Source organism: Trachypithecus francoisi, unplaced genomic scaffold (genome assembly GCF_009764315.1).
Source record: "Trachypithecus francoisi isolate TF-2019V2 unplaced genomic scaffold, Tfra_2.0 Lachesis_group9, whole genome shotgun sequence".
Classification (NCBI taxonomy): domain Eukaryota; kingdom Metazoa; phylum Chordata; class Mammalia; order Primates; family Cercopithecidae; genus Trachypithecus; species Trachypithecus francoisi.
This window is the reverse complement of record NW_022681474.1, coordinates 25,676,096-25,697,985: the sequence shown is the minus strand read 5'-3', so window position 1 is coordinate 25,697,985 and position 21,890 is coordinate 25,676,096. Positions and strand designations below refer to the sequence as shown.

Sequence of the window (21,890 nt, the reverse complement as noted above, 5' to 3'; positions counted from 1 at the left end):
CCCAAGTGCTGGAATTACAGGCATGAGCCACCACACGCAGCCAAGTATACTATCTTCAAGATTCCTTCAGCTCCAAAAACTATGGCATTGCAACAATCCAAAGCAGTCCTACGTCAGTGACAAAGAAATGTGAACTTTTGTTCAATGGAAAATAACTTCAGCTATATCAAACCACCCCCCAGAGAATAATTCAAGCTAGAAATAACTAAAAGTTCAGAATTGAAATAACATTTTTAAATTGTTTCATGCACACACCTGCCTTTTTAAGAGAGTATATTAAACCTAGTTACATTAAAAGTAGTCAATGAGTCACGGTCATTATTATGAACCTTAGTTAAAATAACTAAATAACACTCTAAAAGACAGTGATGTCCTCAGGGCCAGTGACAAATAAAGATTTATTTGCTTCTTGCAATGGCCTAGACTTCTCGTGTTATTGAAATTTCAGTTTTGGATTTCTATAGTCCTTCAATGCCTTTGTGCATTACATTTTTTTAAGTGACGGGATCTTGCTATGTTGCCCAGGTTAATCATGAACTCCTGGCTGCAAGTAATCCTCCTATGTTGGCCTCCCAAAGTGTTGAAATTACAGATGTGAACCACTGCGACCAGTCCATTACTTTTCATTGCTATCAATGGACTGATTGTCTACAATAGCCCAACTCCCCACTTTAACTGTAGAACGTTAAAAAAGGAGAAGAAGAAGAAGGAGAAGGAGGAGGAGGAGGAGAAGGAGAAAGAGAAGGAGAAGAAAAGAAAAAAAAAGGAAAGTAGATCTCACATTCTGTGGGAATTGAACATAATGAAAAAGATACATAGGGCCTGAATAAGAGGTTAAAAAGACTTCCTAGAAGTAAAGCAAATAAGTTTTAGGTATGAACTCTGTAGCCTCTATAGGTGCCCATCTTTTTGCCTAATTTTTTACTCTCACAAATATTGCATGAAGATGAATTTCTAGGATGACTACACTCTGGCTAGACAGTGTGGTAATGTATTTGATTTTCTACAGCAACCCAGCAGCACAGATTCATAATTCAATTGCTAATGTGTGTTTGACAGCTTTAGAGATACTTCTTCAGCCATCAACAAAATAACATTGTCAGAAGAACTGAAATAATTTGCCCCTCGTGACAGTTTGGTGAGAAAAAGACGGCAAAATAATTAAGTATGGAGGCTCTGGAGCAGAAATGTCTGTGCTTGAAGCCTGCTTTTACCCCTTGCAAACTGTATGAACTTGGGCAAGTAAATCAACCTCCTGTGTCTCCACTTTCTCATTTTTAAATTGCGGGTAATCCTGTTCTTATAAGGGTGAGCTGCTCTCTGAACTATTTTAGCTCACCCACATTTGTTAAACAACTTTTTTAAAAAAACTTTACTTATTTGTTTTCAAAATAGGGTTTTGCTCTGTCACCCAGGTTGAAGTTTAGTGGATTGATCACAGCTCACTGCAGCCTCAACCTCCTGGGCTCAAAGTGACCTCCCACCTTAGCCTCCTCAGTACCTGGGACTACAGGCGCATACCATCACACCCGGTAGTTTTTGTTTTTTGTGGAGGCTAGAAGGGTTTTGCTGTGTTTCCCAGGCTGGTCTCGAACTCCTGAGCTCAAGTCATCTGCCTGTCTTGGCTTCCCAAGGTGCTAAAATTACAGGCATGAGCCACCACACGCAGCCTCTTGAACATCTTTAAATTAACGAATGCAAGCCCAGTTCTAACATTTATTGTGCCAGTCAATAGGCCACTACATTCACCAATAAAAACCCACTTCTGACATACAGTAAATTAATTAGCACAGGGCAGCTTGTTCATCAGTATTCAATTCACAGCAGAGCTTGGCGTAGTCCTTTTTATGATGCAGGCTTTCTGATTCACAGTGAATGGGCCATCTCCGAACCATACATTCCTGATTGGCACCTTGGTGATAGCACAATCTATGTAACAGACACATAATACCTTTTAGTGTACACTGAAGAAGGCCCAGGTAAGTTAACAGACATCGTAACAATAACAAACTTGGGTTCTACACTACCGTATTCTATGTCTAACATTCCTCTCTAGTTCTCAAAATTGCTACATTTGAATTTTTGGTACTACATTTCTGAGACGGAGTTTGAAGCTGCAGGATGATAAATTGTGCTTAATTTTGCAGATGCAGAAGTGTTAATGAGAGAGCCATGCTGACTGCCTGGTAAAGTGTGACTTGGTGGTACCTTGTGGGCATGCCTTGACTCTGAGTCTAGTCCTCATGTAGACAGCTCTGAACACTGTATTTTATCAGTTTATTTAGGTGAGACTACAGGGGAATATTCACACTAGCCAAAATCACACTTGCTGTCTAGATTAAGACTTCTTGGCATCTGTGTACCCAAGAATATGAGTTATTTGCACGTTGCCCTGTGACACTAGATAAAGAACAGAGAGAACCAGATGGTCCTATGGGGCATTTTATCCAAGTTATTGTGGGAAAGCCTTCTGAATGTCCTGCTTCTCAAGAGAGTAGATCCCTCTAGGGTCTAATTAAATGGGGCCCCAGAAAGAATCTCTGCCTGATAAGTTCTTATTAACTACCTTATTTCACTGATTCTAAGATACACAGTTTTTCACTTTTTTTTTTTTTGGTGGGGGAGTGGGGTGCTACAGAGTATCTGTCGCCCAGGCTGGAGTGCAGTGGTGCAATCTCAGCTCATGGCAACCTGTGCCTCCCAGGTTCAAGTGATTCTCCTGCTTCAGCATCCCAAGTAGCTGGGACAACAGGTGCATGCCACCACACCTGGATACTTTTTGTATTTTTAGTGGAGATGAGGTTTTGCTGTGTTGGCCAGGCTGGTCTCAAACTCCTGGCCTCAGGAGATCTGCCCACCTGGGCCTCCCAAAGTGCTGGGATTACAGGTGTGAGCCACTGCATCCAGACAGTTTTTCACATTTCTAACATGAAATTTTGGTGTATCACTTTGGTATATCCTTGAAATTGTAGTGTATCATACAGTCCATGGTGTGTCAAGGTATAATCATAGTTGGCAGTGTTTTTTTCTAAGTGGCACAGAAAATAAAGACACATCCTAAAGGATGCAATCTTAGACGGCATGAAACATGATGACTGCCCTTGTATTACTCTCCAGACTTCGACTTGTCCTGAACTGCCTCACCCTAAATTCCAATATGTGGGTTACAGTTTTCCTAGGTTATGTTCTGGGCACTGGGATCCACTCTGGTCATTTGAACAGACTGGAGATCACCCAAACTTCCCTCAGCAATAAGTTTACAAATTCTCTCTCAGGTGGGCTCACTTCTGCAGACAGCTAAGCCCTAACGTTTATTTATGTATTTATTTATTTATTCGAGATGGGCTCTCACTCTGTCATCCAGGCTAGAATATGATGGCACGAACATAGCTCACTCTATCCTTGACTTCCCAAGTTCAAGTGATCCCCCTGCTGCACCCTCTTGGGTAGCTGGGATGCTAGGTTCTTGGCTAACTAAAAAGAAGAAAAAAAATTTTTTTTTTTTGTGGCAGAGATGGGGTCTCCCTATGTTGCCCAGGCTAGTCTTGAACCCCTGAGCTCAAGCAGTCCTCTCACCTCAGCCATCCAAAGTGTTGGGATTACAGGCCCAACCTACCCCTGTCATTTTCTTCATGTTCACGACTATTTCTTTCTCTCTTTTTAATTTTTTATAGAGACAGAGTCTCACTGTTGCCCAAGCTGGCCTCTAGCTTCTGGGCTCCGCCCACCTCGGCCTTCCAAAGTGCTGGGATTATAGGCGTGAGCCACACGCAGGCCTACTCTCTTTTAAACAGTGATGATCTAAACTTAGATCCAAATAGAGGAAATCTTTTACTCCAGTGCTCGAGGACATTTGGCAGCAAGGATCCAAATTCCACATCCACAGTTGCGCCTGCCCCAAACCCCCTAATGGGCTTGTCATCTTGGTTTTCAGCTTTAGTCAGGTGACAAACGCTTATTGATGGACTTTCAGAGTGGATATACTGTCTCACAGCAGCAAAATTTAAGACATTAAAATGATCTAGTCTCAGGAATTTTTCCATAAAGAATTTAGTAGCATAATATTGTCCTGGCTAAGAGCCTTACTATGTCCTTCCCAAGACTTTATTTAAGAACTTTGGTTATGGATGAAGCATGATATAAAACAAGTTTACATAACAGATCCTCCACCACATAATCATATATTATAGCTGATGATAAAAGAAAAATAAGCACTTCACACGTGATGACTCTCTAGAAAGAATTTAAATTACAAACCTAAACTGAAACCTCTTGGCTTTTATTAGACCATAGAACTGATACTATCCAACTGGAATATATAAATTACTATGTTTAGAGTCAGCACTTGACTCTTAATCAAATCCTCATGCTACTTAATCTGAGATGTTATCACTTTTAATAACTGGTAGGTGATATTTTTATATAAATGTATATTCTATTTATACATGTGGTATGTCAGAGAAGCACTTTAAATTTTAAAATTGTACCTGAAGTCCTATTAACTGAAAAGTAGAAACAATTTTAGCTTATGAAATGTTCAAATGTTTAAACACTGAATTCTTTTTTTTCTTTTTTTGAGACAGAGTCTCACTCTGCCACCCAGGCTGGAGTGCAGTGGTGCAATCTCAGCTCACTGCAACCTCTGCCTCCCGGGATCAGGTGATTCTCGTGCCTCAGCCTCCCAAGTAGCTGGGATTACAGGCGTGCATTACCATGCGCAGGTAATTTTTGTTTTTTTAGTAGAGACAGGGTTTTACCACGTTAGCCAGGCTGGTCTTAAATTCCTGACCTCAAGTGATCTGCATGCCTCAGCCTCCCAAAGTGTTGGGACTACAGGCGTGAACCACCGAACCCAGCCAAAACATTGAAATCTTTAAGCAGTGTTTTCCCTAGTAGTGGTTTACGAAGAACGAATAGAGTCCTTCAAAAGTCTAGTTGGTATTTCTCTTGCTGTTGCCTCATGCATGTGCTGTGTGTTTTTCTGCTTTATAAATTACTCCAACTCTTCTTTGAGAAACATTCATTATCCAGTTTTTGCTTGTGAGAAAACAGAGGCTCTGAAATGTTGACTTACTTGCCCAAAATTCTAAATTAAGTTTCAAAGCCTATATATATTCAACGTTTACTGCAGAGTTCATGAGCTTCCCACTAAAGCCATCAATGAATTTAGCATGTGATAAAAGAGGCCTGGGTTTAATATGACAAATGTTTTGACCATGCCAGCGCCAGTTACTATAGGTGAGAATGTAATCTGAAATAAACAATTGTATAAGCCGGAACACCTGTGAGATAAAATACAGGTAACTGACAAGAAGAGAAGTATTATATAGTTAACGGTTTCAAAAACAATCGTCATCATAGCTTGGTCTCTTACACAGTGAAATCTGAAACTCCTTGATATGCTATAGCAAGGTTTCAAACAAAGATGTTTTGTTCAATGCACGTTTTTGTGGGATGGTGTAACTATGCAGGCTGTATCAGTCAACAAACGCTGTACAGAGCTGACCAATGACTCATGAAATCTTCTGTGCGATCTCTCTCCTCAGTTTCAAACTATTCATTTATAATTGCACTAGCAAAATAGCTAACGGCTTGTCACATTCTTTACACTGTCTTGGCCCAGCTCTAAAGAGATAGGTTTTTAAATTTTAACTTAAAATTTTAATACATATTTTAAAACATGTATATGCATTGCGGTAAAATATCACTTAGGAAAAAGAAAAATTATTGTAGAGATATAAATTTCTTTCTTTTAAAATATCTTTTGATTATATAATAAAAAATCGCCAAATAAAGTCTTAAGTTAGAGTTTGAAATTAAAAACCTCCACAAAGTAAAAGTAACTCTTTTTCTCTTCTCTCTTCATCTCCCTCCCAAAAAATAAGCCTTCACAGAAGATGATTTTGGCATTGGTTATGATGTTTTATTGGCATTTGGGGATTTTAATCTTTGTCTTTAAACATAAGAGTAGTGATAATGCTACAGCGCTTTTATTTTCCTATTTTGAGCTTCTAAATCTAACTAAGTTCTTTTTCACTTATTGTTACAAGACAGAGAAGAGGCCGGGCGCGGTGGTTCATGCCTGTTACCTAGCACTTTGGGAAGCCGAGGGAGGCAGACTGCCTGAGCCCAGGAGTTAGACCAGCCTGGGCAACACGGTGAAACCCCGTCTCTACTAAAAATAAAAAAAAATTAGCCGGGCTTGGTGCTGTGTGCCTGTAGTCCCAGCTACTCGGGAGGCTGAAGCAGGAGAATTGCTTGAACCGGGGAGGCAGAGGTTGCAGTGAGCCGAGATCGCGCCACTGTACTCCAGCCTGGGCGACAGAGCGAGACTCCGGCTCCAAAATAAGAAGAAGAAGAAGAGAGAGAAGAAAAAAATTATTTTTCTGTAGATAATACATTGAAATGCAGATGTAGTATAGACAGTTCTAAACCAGACAATGACATTTTAAAAAGAAATTTAGACAATGTTTACAGAAAACAATGGCAATGACATACTGATATTAGAATAGGTGTCTCCTGTTAGTTGACAATGAGTTATACATAACTTAAAACTAAGAATGACAACAGTTTCACTATAAACTCTTATTATTGTGGAAACTTGGTAAAATTGAATTCCACACTAGATGGTATAGTTTAAGACTTAACGCCTTATGTTCTGACCTGACCTTATTAAATAGAAATCTGTTCAATCTCTGCGAGGAAATATTTTGTCCAGGAAAGCCTACGTTTGTGGTAGGTGGAGGCAGTTTATTAGGCAGCCTGCTCGCCTCTTACGATGGCCTTGGTCTGGGATCGCAGGGCTCATTATATCATGAGCATAGTTATTACATGGGTTCACTGTTTTTCCTCCTCCCTGAGGGGGACCTTTGGCACACGCTGGGAGGCCATGAAAGCCAAGGCCACCGAGCTGCGGCTCTGGCGCGCGCGTAGGAAGCGAGAAGCTCGGGAACCCGAGCCCCCGCAAATGCGCGGGTCCACGAGGTAGGCCAAGCTCCGCGCCTGGGTAGAGGAGGAAGCGAGCAGGGTCCGGGGGCGTGGCAGGAGGCTGAAGGTTTATTTACAGGGGTGCAGCTTTCTTTTGGGGTATCGCAGCGGCCGCCAGGCTGTGGGTGCCTTGTGGGGATGCCTTGAGGCAGGTGGGACAGTGGAAACGCAGCGGGTTGCTCGGGATCCCGCCCAGCCTTCTCCTACCCCTCTCCACTCCCTAATCCCCTCCTCCTGCGCGTGCTCCCTCCCTATCCTCCTTCCCATCTCTTCCCCCTTCCCCCCACTCCTTCCCCCTCTTCCTTTCCTCCACACCTCCTCTCCTTCCTTTCCCTCGCCCGTTCCCGTGCCCCTCCCTCTCCCCCTCCGCATCCCCCACCCTATCCTCTTCCCAACCTTCTTCCTATCCCCCTCCTCCCCATCTCCTTTCCCCTTCCCCTCCCTCTTTCCTCCCTTCTCCGCCCCACCCCGTTCCCCGCCCCCCTCCACCCGCGGCCCTCCTCGGCCCCAGCCCACGGATTCCCGCGCTTCGCCGGTTCCCTGGGAGTCGCCATAGCAACCGACGCTGGGTTCCTGACTCCAACTCAGCAGAGCAAGCGGCTGCGCGGGAGGCGCACGTCCCAGGATGCGATGGCGAACTGGGGCGACACGCCTGAGACAGAGGAGTGCCGGAAGATCATGGAGGGCCTGGAGGCCTCTATTGAACAATTCCAGTTCAACCCCAGGTGACCCGCGGGACAGGCAGTCCCCGGCAGCCCGCCCCGGAGCCCTCGCACCCCGGTCCTCGCTCAACGCCTTTCCAGGCCCCTTGCTCCAGCCGCTGGACTTCAATTTTTTGTTTGTTTTTCGAAGGGATCACTGTCCCAAAAGAGCTACAGTTTTCACTTCTTCAAGTGTATAGCTGGACACTAAGAGCACGGACTCTGGAGCCAGACTGACCGGGTTCCAGAATCTTGGCGACCCTCTCACAGGGGCCGTGAGTTAGGCGACTGATTTCTCTGTGATTCAGGTTTCTCAGCGGGAAATAATCGTTCATGAACGATGAAGAGTAGTGCCTGCTTCATAGATCATAGTGAATATTTAATGAGCTAATCTAGGACACAGTACCGGTCTTAGTCCCCTCGGGCTGCTGTAACAAAACAGCATAGGTTGGGTGGCTTAGAAGCAACAGGAATTGGTTTCTCCCAGTTCTGGAGGCTGGGAAGCCCACTGGCAGATTCCGCGTCTGATGAGGGTCCCTTCTGCACAGACAGTACCTCCTGGCTGTGTCTTCACATGGTGCAAGGGGCAAGGGGCAAGGGAGTTTTCCCCCACATCCCCCGCTCCCACTTTGCCTTTAGAAGGTCACTAATCCCATTTATAGGGCTCCACTTTCATGACCTAGTCACCTCCAAAGTCCACACCTGCTAATAGGGTCATCTTGGGGCTTAGGATTTCAACATGAATTTTCAGGAGACACAAACATTCAGACCATAGCAGAATCATAGAAGTGTTTGCCGATGTCATTATTTGCTATTCCTTGATCCTTGTTTATAACCCCTCCCTTTCATAATCCTTTGCCCCCTGTGTTCTAGCTTTGTTGTTTATTTGGATAATGTAGAGTTGATGTTTCTGGGAAAATGCAAATTTCTTTCTAAAAACCTTTTCAAATCAATAGGTAGCCAGAACTAGCTTAGCTGCTATGGGAGAACTTACCATTGTATTAGGCAGGGGCCTCATGGTGCCAGGTGGGCTGGCTTAGGGGCAAGCCCCTCACACAGAAGCAGCTCCAGGGTGAGAAGAAAGGACCACAGGTGTCCTAGCCCAGCCGTGGGACTGACCCAGTGAGGCAGTGCTGCTGGGCTCGGCTTCTCCAGCTTCACTGTATTCAATGGGTATGTTTGTTAAAATGGGTCAGGGTATACGGGACCTGGTCTAGTGACGGTTGTGAATAGCATTTATTAGAGGTAGCAAATGGTAAACACCAGAGGCACATGGCGTCTACCCTGTTCTAGTGTTTGCTGATAGGAATGGTGTCCTGCCCTGGACTCCTTGGCATTCCATGGTTGGGTAGCTCCCCCCAAAAACTGTACCTGCTGGGTTCAAGGGCAGACCAATGGTGCCAGGGTGCTCACTGACTGAACAAAATAACCACTGATGCCCATATTCATTCCTCTTCACCCAAAGTACTAGGGCAACTGAGCCAGTGCCTGGGTGTGAATGAGCGAGGCTCAGGTGCTGAATGTGGTCTACAAAGCAGACGAAAGCCCAGCCTTTGTGGAGTTTGCATCTTAGTCAGGAACTGATGATAAACTACATAAACAAGTAAACTATATAATAAGTTAGATAGTGGTTAGTGATAAGGAAGAAATCTAACATGGGGAGGGAGAAGAGAAAAGTGAGTGAGTGAGTGAGTGAGTGAGTGAGTGAGTGTGTATGTGTGGCAAGTGGGGAGGGAGTTGTGATTTAATTTTTTTTTTTAGAGTCAGGGTCTCACTCTATCATCCAGGCTGGAGTGTAGTGGCACGATCATGGCTCAGTGCAGCCTTGAACTCCTGGAGTCCAGCGATCCCTCCACCTCAGCCTCCTGAGTAGCTGAGACGACAGGCACACCCCAGCATGCCTGGCTAATTTTTTTTAATACAGGGTCTTTCTGTGTTGCCCAGGCTGGTCTCAAACTCCTGGGCTCAAGCAGTCCTCCAGCCTCGACCTCCTAAAGTGCTGGGATTACAGGCATGAACCCCCATGCCCGGCCTGGATTGCAGATTTTAGAAATGGTGATTGGGGAAGGCTTCACTGAGAAAATGACATTGAGGTGAAGACTTGCAGGCTTGAGGGGGGAGCCCTAAGAATCTATCAGGGTACCAAGTGTTCCAGGGAGAGAGAACACTGGGTAGAAAGATGGTGCCTGGATGTCCTAGGAGCAGCAAGGAGGCCAGTGTGGCTGGAGCAGAGAGGGAGAATAGTGGAGGTGAAGTCAGAGGGAAGGGGTTCGGTGCCTGTGGTGAGGGACTTTAGACTACCGTAAGGACTTCAGCTTTTACTTTGAGATGGGAAGCCATGAGGGGATTGGGAAAGAGGAGTGACATGATTTGATTTATCCTTCAATGGGATTACTCTGACTGCTGTTTTGATAATAGACTATAGTGAGGACGAGGGCAGAAACAAGGAAACAGGAGACTATTACAATTATTCCTTGCGGAAGATGACTGTGGGGTAGCAGTGGTTGGAGGTCCAGAGAAACCTTGATGAACAGGTAGAATGGAATTGCCAGTAACCCAGAAGGGGAAGATAATGAGATGAACAGGTCTGAAGGGAATATCATAAGCTTACCTCTGGTGATGATATGTCAGCAGTGACTATTAGACGTCCGTTTAGGCTGTTAAGTAGGTAGTTGATTAGATGAGTCTGAAGTTAAGAAGAGAGGTTCAGCTCAGCTATATCAGTTTGGAAATAATTAGCACAAAGATGGTGTCTTAAGCTGAGCCTTGGTGACATCAGCCAGGAAGTGAGTGTAGTTAGAGAAGTTTATGAGCCATGGGGCACATCAAAGTTCTGTGTTCTTTGAAGAGGAACAAAAGAAAGCAATATTCTTATTTAGCACTGAGAAATATGCCACAGTGAAAGTTTAGCACACCTAATGCTATCTTCATTGACTGATTTATTAATAAACATTTGCAGGATGGATAATTCTAGGATTCAGTGAGAAGAGTCATTGCATTTTATTAATACATATCCGTAGGTCTGTTTTCCAAAATAAATTAGGATGTCAATTTTGTATCTAATTTATTTTAAAAAACATAATTATCTTCCCCAAATTCTGTTTTATGCATAACCACCAACTTATTATTCAGAAATAGAATTGCTGAGACTATAAATAAAGACTGTGTAGGAACCACTTAGCTAATTTGTTGTGATGTGGGTTTCCATTCTAGGCAGCAGGGTTGTTAGCTAAAATTAGAGACATTTGGAATTTGAAGGGACACTGAAGAAAAAATCTTCCTCTTTCACTTAGATTCTGAATGAGCTGGATCTTTTTTAGTCAGTCATATAGTTAGGACTGGTGAAACTGGAGAGTCATGGGCTTATCCTCATCAGGGATTTAGAAGAAGAATCTGCCACTTCCAGCTCCCCCTCTGTCACCCAGGCTGGAGTGCAGTATTACGGTCACAATTCACTGCAGCCTCTGACCCCTGAGCTCAAGGGATCCTCTCACTTCAGCCTCCTGACTAGGTGGAGCCACAGGTGTGTTCCACCATGCCCAACTAATTTTTTTTGTGTGTGTGTATTTTTGTAGAGACGGGGCTTCACCACGTTGCCCAGGCTGGTCTCAAATTCCTAAGCTCAAGCAGTCTGCCCTCCTTAGCCTCCCAAAGTGCTGGCATGAGCCACAGCACCCAGCCTGGACCTGATTTTAAAATATCATATTGTATTATTGTAATATTATGGCACCAGAAAGAATAACAGAAAACAGAATTTCAAATTTCTAAATCATATCCTGAAAAAAATATATTGATAAAAACTATTCACACTCCATAAACCACCCATGATAGGTCTTTTGCTTAAAATGGGAAGGAACAGAAGAACATACGTGTTCGTGCTTAATGAAAAATGTGGCTGAATAGTAAAAAGGAGCCACTTACCACTAGGTAAGGTAAAGGATTGCATTTCTAGCCTGGAAAAGTGAATCACTGAGGTCTGTTAAATGTGCAGCAGTGTAGACTATACAGAAACAGAGTTAGTTTCCATGGCTGTTTATATTTACTATATTGATGTAGCACTCAGGGTCCAGATAGGAGGCAGAAACCTCACCGCTAAACTTGAACAGGGACTATTTCCTGTTCTTTTTTAAACAGTAAGAAGGATTTTTAACTAGTAAAAGGCAGTAAGGTGGTAAAAGAAGACTCTAGGCAATACAGTGATAGTAAATGCAAAAAGCAGCTATGACCTCCAGGTCTGAGGAAGAGGAAACAGGGCAGGAACTAAGGAGTTAGAAGTCCCGCCCTCAAAGGCTGAGATTAGGATGATACCTCTTTGGAGAAGACTTGCTGGCAGAGAAACTTGCCAGAGGGCGTGACAACTGCTGGTCTGCAGGGATGGCTTGCCCAGTGGCTGCAAAACTTGCTGAAAGGTACACACAGGTCAAAGTTCCTTACCTAGTTGCGAGATCCAAATCTTCATTCCTGGAAGTCCTGACTTCCTAAAAGTTCTGCTTTTTTTTTTTTCTGCCTTTTTTCCATTAATCTTTACTACTGGGCACGGAAACACTAAGAGGCACCCCAAAGAATCCTCTGGGTTCCGGACAGAATTCTCCTTGACTCCATTGTTCACCAGCAACCTAATTGCCCCGTGGTATTCAGAATCAGTCACTGCTGTCAGTAGAGTGATCCCCTTTTCTGCCTTCGTTTCAGCAGCATAAGGATCACAAAGTGACCGGTCATCAGTGTCATCTAATTCAATAGAATTTCTGTTATGTTTTCTGGTGGAAACATTCTTCCCTTGTGAACTAAGACTTCCAAACCAGCAGATCCTAAAGTTGCAGAGACAGGAAACCATAATTTTGGGCGTGAGTTATTAGGCATAAGAGTGAGAGGTGCCTCTTCATTCTTGGACCTATGACTGTAGAAGAGATAGCACCATATACTTTCAAAGCATATACTGCGTCCTGTGAGACAGAACTACATTCTTTCATGGATTTGCTTCTCCCAAATGTTGCTGGCAGTACGGGTGTGTGCCACCATGCCCAGCTGATTTTGCTTTTGTTTTTTTGTAGAGACAGGGTCTATGTTGCCCAGGCTGGTCATGAACTCCTGGGCTCAAGCGATCTTCCCGCCTCAGCCTCCCGAAGTGCTGGGATTGCAGGCATGAACCACTGTGCCTGGCCTTAAATGAACCTTCAGCAAGCTACTTGACCTTAAGCCAGCCATTTCTGGGTAATGGGTTATATGATAAGATCACTGATTTCCATGGGCATGAATCCATTACTGCCTGTCTTTTGGTGTGAAATGAGTTCCTTGATGGGAAGTGGTCCTGTGAGAACACCGTGATGATGGATAAGGTGTTCTGTAAGTTCATGCCTTGTGGTTCTGGCCAGTGCGGTATAGTCAAGGAATGCAAATCCATATCCAAAATAAATGTGTTCCGGTGAGGATGATGGAAGAGGTTCAGTGCTAGCAACCTGTTGCTAGGTGGCTGGCTATTCACTCTGGTTCATGCTGCCATATTGGGAGCTCAGTATTGATCTCTGCTGTTGACTAGTTAGGCACTCAGCACCTGTGGTAGCCAGGCCAGCCTTGGTAAGGGGAAAACCACGTTGTTGAACTCCATCCCTGACACCATGGCCATTTTGTTCAAGGGCTATCAAGCAAGCAGGGGTGACTGCAAAAGGAAACTGACCGATATCCATAGAGTGTGTCATTTTGCCTAATTATTTAACTACTGTCTCTGCAGTGGATTCCCTTGGGTGAGCATTCAGATGCTGCACAAACACCTGTACAGTCTGTGCCCATTTCAAAGGCTCATCCACAGAACTCTTCCCAGACATTCTTGACATCCATCTCCCAATCTGTTCCTTCCAAGTTCCTGACCATCCTGCTAACTCTTTAGCAGCTGCCCATAAATTAATATCGATATGTAATTCTGGCCATCCCTCATCCAAAAAAACAGACAACCAAATATACTGCTTCTAGTTTATTCAGTGAGAGGATTTTCCTTCATGATTGTCCTTCAGGGTCACTTCTGAGTGTGGCTCTGAGACTGCAGGTAACTACCAGCTGGTGAAGAACCCATCTGTGAATCAGGCTTGAGGTTTTTTTTCCCTCAGTCACCTGGTCATAAAGAACTTCTCGGGTTGGGTTGTCAGGGCTTCAACTTTAGTAGGCATGGTTCAATTTTTCCCCTCATTAACCTTGACCTTGTTGAGTTGGTGCCTACCAAGGTCCTCTATTTTAAATTTACTGTTCTTTTCTTTGTAATAAATTACTATTTTCTAGGTATTACAATTTTCTTTTTTCTAAAACTTATATTAACCAGACATGGTCACCAATGATGACTCCTCTATTTTTATTTATTTATTTATCTTTTGAGATGGAGTCTAGCTCTGTCACCCAGGCTGGAGTGCAGTGGCCGGATCTCAGCTCACTGCAAGCTCCGCCCCCCAGGTTTACGCCATTCTCCGGCCTCAGCCTCCTGAGTAGCTGGGAATACAGGCACCCACCACCTCGCCCGGCTCGTTTTTTGTATTTTTTAGTAGAGACGGGGTTTCACCGTGTTAGCCAGGATGGTCTCGATCTCCTGACCTCGTGATCCGCCCGTCTCGGCCTCCCAAAGTGCTGGGATTACAGGCTTGAGCCACCGCGCCCGGCCTATTTATTTATTTTTTGAGGCAGGATCTCACTCTGTCATCCAAGCTGAAGTGCAGTGACACAATCCAAGCTCACTGCAGCTATAACCTCCTAGGCTCAGGTGATCTTCCCACCTCAGCCTCCCAAGTAGCTGGGACTACAGGTGTGTGCCACCACACCTGGCTAATTTTTGTATTTTTTATAGAGACAAGGTCTCGCCATGTTTGCCAGGCTGGTCTCCAACTCCTAAGCTCAAGTAACCCACCCACCTCAGTCTCCCAAAGTGCTGGGGTTACAGGTGTGAGGCACTGCACCCCGCCTGATGACTCCTATCTTATGTCACCTTTATGATGACTGCCACATGGTAATTCTCTGCTTTTTTTCTATTTTTTTCTACATTTATTAGAGCTTCCCATTCTCATTTATTTGTTCATTCATATCAGTATGGATTGATGGATTCCTATTTTATACAATGGCTTATAATCTGATGCTTTCATTATTGATTTTGATGTTTAAATGTCTTAAATATGTCCAGTGGGTGTTTCTTCAGTCTAGTTTCTTCATCATTTTTACATTTTCCCATCATCTTTTGAGCATTTCTTCACTCTATGGCAAACAAAATGTTTCAGGCTCTTTTTATACTTTTGCTTTTATATAATTTTATATACTTTTATTCCAGTCTTGGAATGAACCATTTTTTCAGAGACTTCATTTCTTTTAGCAGAGGATGGTTTTTAGAAACCAACATCTGGGGCCAGGCCTGGTGGCTCACACCTGTAATCCCAGCACTTTGGGAGGCCGAGGCAGGTGGATCACTGAGGCCAGGAGTTTGAGACCAGCCTGGCCAACATGGGGAGACCTTATCTCTACTAAAAATACAAAATTAGTCAGGTGTACTGGTCCATGCCTGTAATCCCAGCTACTTCAGAGACTGAGGCGCGAGAATCACTCGAACCTAGGAGGCAGAGATTGCAAAATGAGCTGAGATCACGCCACTGCACTCCAGCCTGGGTGACAAAGCAAGACTCTGTCTCAAAAAGTATATTGAAAAGAAAAAGAAGAAAGAAAAGAAACCAACATCTGAGTGTTAGATGTGCTTATCACTACTGGGGTGCCATTCTTCTAGGCCCTCTCATTGGACAGAACTAGAAACAGATATGTATAAATATATGCACATACATATATGTTCACATATATATGTGCACACATATATGCACCTGCAACTATTTATATATCTATGTATCTATGTTTATAAAAGCATGCATTCATACCAATTATTCCCATTCCATTCCATTCCATTGTCTAAGATAACTTTCTAGTCTACTCTTTCTCTATGTTTGTAAATATCTTTCCTAGAACTGACAAACTTGACTTCTGTCATTTTGAGAACATTTACTTACTCATTCAATGTATCTAGTCTCCCACTATTGTGGTCCTCTTCTCTGTGTGCCACCTCTGTGCTGCTTCCCCTGTTCCCCCAACTGACCCACATTCTTAGCCACCAGGCTTGCTGTTCTTCTGTGCATGACTCCCAGTTTTTTTTATGGCCCCATGTCCTTGACCTCCATGTTGATTCCTTCACCCTGAGAAGGGAAGAGAATGGAAGGCAAAAGAAAGTAGAAAAGAAAGTGGTTACATACGGTTTTGATAGGTACAACTGTGGAGAGACTTAATCCTAGGCTGAGGGTATTGTTAAGGTACAGATGTATTTGGGGGAACATTTAACTAGCAGACATGTGACACATGAGTAAATTACATGAGGTGTATGTAATGAGAAATGATGCTCATCACTACCTCAGCATATATAGCATATTTTTATTTACTTGTTTACTATAATTAGTGTATGGAAAGTTAAAAATTCTGTGGGATTAATTGAAGATCTTTATTTTGGTATTTATTTTATTTATTTTGCTTCAAGGAGTTTTCACATTAAATGGCCTTTCTTAGTTGGTATTGCTATGCTTTAATAGTTTTTTCCAAATATGATGAAAAAACTATGACAGTTCAAAACATCAGAGTGACAGTAGAAACAACCACCACTGCAGTACTAATAATGGGTAACATTTCTTGAGGGTTTACTGTTGTATCAAGGATCATTCAAAGTACTTCTAAGTATGAACACACTTATTCTCACAGTAAGTCTATGAAATGGGGACTATTATTTTCCATAAGAGGAAACTAAGGCACAGAAAGGTTTAGTAATTTATCTAATGTCATGTATCTAGAGTACCAGTCAGGATGCTTTCAGCTACAGTTGACAGAAACTGCCAACAATTGGTGCATTTACTCTGTGACATTACAGGAAGACTGGAGGTATGGTAGGTTTCAGAGCTAATTGAGTCAATGGCCAAGCAAAGTCATCAGTCAAATTTATTTCCATCTTTTTTTTTTTTTTTTTTTTTTTTTGAGATAGAATCTTGCTCTGTCACCCAGGCTGGAGTGCAGTGGTGCAATCTTGGCTCACTGCAGCCTCTGCCCCCCAGGTTCAAGCGATTCTTGTCCCTTAGACTCCCAAGTAGCTGGGATTACAGGCACGTGCTACCACACCCGGCTAATTTTTTATTTTTCGTCGAGGCGGGGTTTTGCCATATTGGCCAGGCTGATCTCAAACTTCTGATCTCAAGTGCTTCTCCCACCTCGGCCTCCCGAAGTGCTGGGATTATAGGCATGAGCCATCGTGCCCAACCTATTTCCATCTTTTTGAAAGCTCATCATCTATGCCCTGGCTCGCTCCCCTTGTGGTCACCGAGTGACTGTGCCAGTTCTTGGCATTACTTCCACCCTTGGCAATATCCAGAGTCAAAGAAGAAAACTCTTCTCTGGTGCCCCCTTTGTAGGAGTCTAAAAAGCTTTCTTACTAGCCCCCAACAGACCCTTCCTAATGTCTCCCTCTTCAGACCTGGGTTCTACACCTATCCCTGGATATCTACTGCCAAGGAGGGTAGGATAACCGTGATGGGTGTAGCCCAGCTTGGAGTTACACTTGGCACTGGGGATATGGTCAACTTCGTCTGAGTTTTGTGGGGGACAAATCTGAGGTTCAGCCAGCATACAAGAAGAGGGGAGTTGCCATGGGATGCCCCGCATTGGGGTGTGCTCTCGTCAGCAGAACAGGCGGGATAGAAGCACAGACATTCTGCCTTTGACACTTACACTGAGAGGTCTGATAATTCTACTTGTGCATTTGTGGTTATCTTATTTTAGCTGACATTTTAGAAACAGTTGTGGTAAGTTTGATCAAATTGACAGAGTGCATCCAGAAAATTGCCTTCTTAATGCTGTTTGAGATGCCAGTCCTTAGAAATCTGTAGAATTTACAAACACTTGCTCCTGGCCTATTCACATTTTTCAGGAATAATGTTTGAAAATCAAATATAGGAAGGCGGTGTGATCATCTTAAATAAGCAATTCTCAAACTTGTTGGTTTTAAGACCTCTCTATAGTCTTACAAAATTATTGGCACCCTCAAAGAGATGTAGTTTATGTTGATCCTGTTTATTGATAGTTGCCAGATGAGAAAGTTAAAAGAAGAAAATTAAAACATATTTAAATTGATTCATTTAAAATAAGGATAAACCAGGTATGTGTTAGTATAAATAACAGGTTTTATTTATTTTATTTTATTTTTCTGAAACAGGTTCTCTTTCTGTTGCCCAGGCTGGAGTGTGGTGGTGCATTCATAGCTCACTGCAGCCTCAACCTCCTGGGCTCAAGCAATCCTCCTGCCTCAGTCTCTCGAGTAGCTGGAAATAGCATATTTTAAAGAAAAACTAACTGTATTGTTCTAAAACAAAAACTTTCATGAGAAGAGTATCACTGTTTTACATTTTTGCAAAGCTTTTGCATGCCTGGCTTAATGGAAGAGAGCTGCTTCTGTATAATCTGTAGCCTCTGGAAAACTCCATTGACCATTTGTGACATAATGATACTAAAAAAGACAAACAAAATCTTAATACTATTATAAAATTAATTTGATCTCATAGATTTTCTAAAAGAGTATCCCAGAACCCCAGGGATCCTCAGCCCATACTTTGAGAACCACTATCTTAAAGGATTTCTGCTGAATAGGCCCATGCATAACCTAGAATTATTTCCAGCAGTAGCACAGGCAGTAACAGTATGGAAGATATTAAAAGCAGGTGTATAAATTGATCGTATCTCAGAAAAGTGGAAATCAGTTGAGTATTCATAGAGTAATATGCCTCAGTCCAGGGAATTTGATAATCTCATTATCCTCATTAGCTCCAGATCACAAGAGCTAATTCAGAGGCTTCCTCACCTCACCAACCTCTTAGAATACTTAAAATATGATATGATTTACACAAAAAAATACACACTAACATCTATTTCTAAGAAAATATGTATGACATAAAGCACATTTCATTTCCTTTGTTTTCAGACTTAACATTTCAGATGATTTAAAGATTGGCTTTTTCCGCACAGACCATGCCACTCAAACCGATTCCAGTGAAATACTGTCAGTAAAAGAATTGAGTTCATCCACGCAAAAGTTAGCACAGGTAAATCTGAATTTGTTTTGAAACTTCTGAGAAAATTTTTGGCATTAATTGCCTTCATGTTTCTTTCATAGACAAAAGTGAACTAACATTTTTAAAATGTTAGCATCTTTGACAAACAGCTGAATGATAGTTGTGCTTCAACAAATTATTAATATAAGCTACTACTTATATTTATGTCATACTTACATATGTTAATTCGTTTAGTAAAGTATTTTGTTACTCTGGTTGGAAATTCTTTTGACATCTGTGAACATTTTCTATTTTTGATACTTTAAAAAATTATCAAACATTTTTGCATATATAATGGATAACTGTGTAACTCACCATCCAACTTTGCCAAATTTTGACATTTTGTTAAATTTTCTTTGAAGTTTTTTTTTTTTTTTTGAGACAGTGTCTTACTCTGTCACCTAGGGTGGAGTACAGAGGTGTGATCATAGCTCACTGTAGCCTCCACCTCCAGGATTCAGGTGATCCTCCCACTTCAGCCTCACAAGTAGCTGGGACTACAAGTGCGTGCCACCATGCCCAGCTAATTTTTTGTATGTTTTGTAGAGATGGGATTCTGCCATGTTTTTCAGGCTGGTATGGAACTACTGGGTTCAAGCAATCCACCCACCTCAGCCTCCCAAAATACTGAGATTACAGGCATGAGCCATCATGCCTGGCCTGATCTTTTTTGATTGTAAAGGAACATAGTATTGCATGTACGTTGGAGATGAAGAGTTATTATTAAAAACCCTAATCAATAAAGCTGTCACATGAGGTAGCGTAACACTATAAATACTCTTGTCTACCTTGATTTTGTTTTTACACTTGGAAGTCATTCCATATTGACACATAGAGCTTCCTCATTTATTTCACAAGTACATTACATCACAAAATGTGCATCATATATTTAGCTTTCCATATTGATGGACATTTTGGTCATTTCTAATATTTTACTGTGATGAATAGTCCTGCACATACTCATATGCCAGTAAATCTGTGATGTAAATTCTTAAAAGTGGAATTTCTGAGTCAGAGGATGTATGCATTAGTCATTTTGAAGGATATTGCCAAAGTGTCCTGGATAGAGATTGTACCAATTTACACTCCTGCTAGTAACTTTTGAGAACGTCTCTTTCCTACATATTTGCCAATTTATTGTCTTCTTTTATACTTTCAGAAACATTTCATTTTACTCTTTAGTAACTAAGTGTGTCCAAATGACCATGTTATGGTCAGTAGGATTCAGATGGAAATGGTCTGTGGCAGCTCTGGGGAACCTTCTTTGAGACACAGTTCACATACGCCCTCTGTCACTTCTCCCTTCACTCCTCCTTCCCTCCCTGCTCCTTCCCATTCCCCTTCCCTTCCTTCCCTTTTCCCTTCCCTTTCCCTTTTCGCTTCCCTTTCCCTTCCCCTCCCTTTCTTACCTCCTGGTTCCCCTCCCCCCTCCCCTTCCCCTCTCCATCCCGGTTCCCTTCCTTTCCCTTCCCGGTTTCCTTCCCGGTTCCCTTCCCTTCCCCTCTCGATTCACCTCCCCTCTACTCCCGGTCCCCTCCCCTCCCCATCCCAGTTCCCTTCCTTTCCCTTCCCGTTTCTGTCCCGGTTCCCATCCCGGTTCCCTTCCCTTCCGGTCCCGGTACCCTGCCCTTCCGGGTTCCCGTCCCGGTTCCCCTCTTTTCCCTTCCCGGTTCCTTCTCCTCCCTTCCTGGTTCCCATCCCGCTTCCCTTCCCTTCCTTTCCTGGTGCCCTTTCCTTTCCGGTTCCCGTCCTGGTCCCCTTCCTGATTCCTGTCCTGGTTCCCTTCTCCTCCCTTCCGGTTCCTGCCCGGTTCCCTCCCCTTCCCGTCCTGGCTCCCGTCCCAGTCTCTCCTCCCCTCCACTTCCTTCCTGGTTTCCCTCCCGTTCCCGGTGCCCGTACTGGTTCCAGTCGGGTTTCCTTTCGGGTCCCCTCCCCTCGCTTCCCGGTTTCCCTCTTCTTCCCTCCCCTTCCCGGTTTCCTTCCCCTTTTCTCACATCCCGGTTTCCCTCCCCTTCCCTTCCCGGTTTTCCTCCCCTTCCCATCCCGATTCCCTTCACTTCCCGGTTCCGCCCCCATTCCCTTCCCTTCTCGGTTCCGTCCCAGTTCCCTTCCTTTCCCTTCCGGTTCCCGTCCCGGTTCCCCTCTTTTCCCTTCCCGGTTCCCTTCTCCTCCCTTCCTGGTTCCCATCCCGCTTCCCTTCCCTTCCTTTCCTGGTGCCCTTTCCTTTCCGGTTCCCGTCCTGGTCCCCTTCCTGATTCCTGTCCTGGTTCCCTTCTCCTCCCTTCCCGGTTCCTGCCCGGTTCCCTCCCCTTCCCGTCCTGGCTCCCGTCCCAGTCTCTCCTCCCCTCCACTTCCTTCCTGGTTTCCCTCCCGTTCCCGGTGCCCGTACTGGTTCCAGTCGGGTTTCCTTCCGGGTCCCCTCCCCTCGCTTCCCGGTTTCCCTCTTCTTCCCTCCCTTCCCGGTTTCCTTCCCCTTTTCTCACATCCCGGTTTCCCTCCCCTTCCCTTCCCGGTTTTCCTCCCCTTCCCATCCCGATTCCCTTCACTTCCCGGTTCCGCCCCCATTCCCTTCCCTTCTCGGTTCCGTCCCAGTTCCCTTCCTTTCCCTTCCCGGTTCCCGTACCGGTTTTCTTCTCTTCCTTTCTTTATTACCCTCCCAGTTCCCTTCTCTTCCCTTCCTGGTTCCTGTCTCTATTCCTGTCCTGGTTCCCTTCCCTTTCCGGTCCCGTCCCAGTCCCTTCCCTTCTTTTCCCAGTTCCCGTTCCGGTTCCCGTGGGTTCCCATCCCTTCCAGTTCTGTCCTTTTCCCTTCCCCGTTCCATTTCCGGTTCCCCTCACAGTTTCCGTCCCGGTTCCCTTACCTTCCCGATCCCCTCCGTTCCTGGTTCTCGTCCAGGTTCCCGTCCGGGTTCCCTTTCAAGTCCCCTCCGCTACTCCCCTTACCCTTTGCGGCTTCTCTCCTTTTCCCTCCCTCTCCTCTCCCCTCCCTTCCCAGTTTCCCTCCCCTTCCCTTTTTTCCAGTTTCCTTCCCCTTCCCTCCTTTCCCAGTTTCT

At 44.0% G+C, this 21,890-nt stretch overlaps 1 protein-coding gene and 1 long non-coding RNA gene across 2 annotated transcripts in view; one reads left to right on the top strand and one right to left on the bottom strand.

Moving 5' to 3' along the window:
- Window positions 1–1,763: 1,763 nt before the first annotated feature.
- LOC117082496 lies at window positions 1,764–21,505 on the bottom strand. Its single transcript, XR_004436632.1, has 3 exons — window positions 21,462–21,505; window positions 15,710–15,892; window positions 1,764–1,929 (listed from the first exon to the last, which is right to left on the bottom strand). It is a non-coding gene; the product is annotated as an uncharacterized LOC117082496 (long non-coding RNA).
- CUNH10orf67 (chromosome unknown C10orf67 homolog) overlaps window positions 6,779–21,890 on the top strand; it is a 132,287-nt gene continuing 117,175 nt past the window's right edge. The window contains exons 1-2 of the mRNA XM_033209221.1: window positions 6,779–6,984; window positions 18,709–18,829. Of these exons, the coding sequence (XP_033065112.1) occupies window positions 6,779–6,984; window positions 18,709–18,829 (327 nt within the window). The remainder of the gene's footprint in view (window positions 6,985–18,708; window positions 18,830–21,890) is intronic.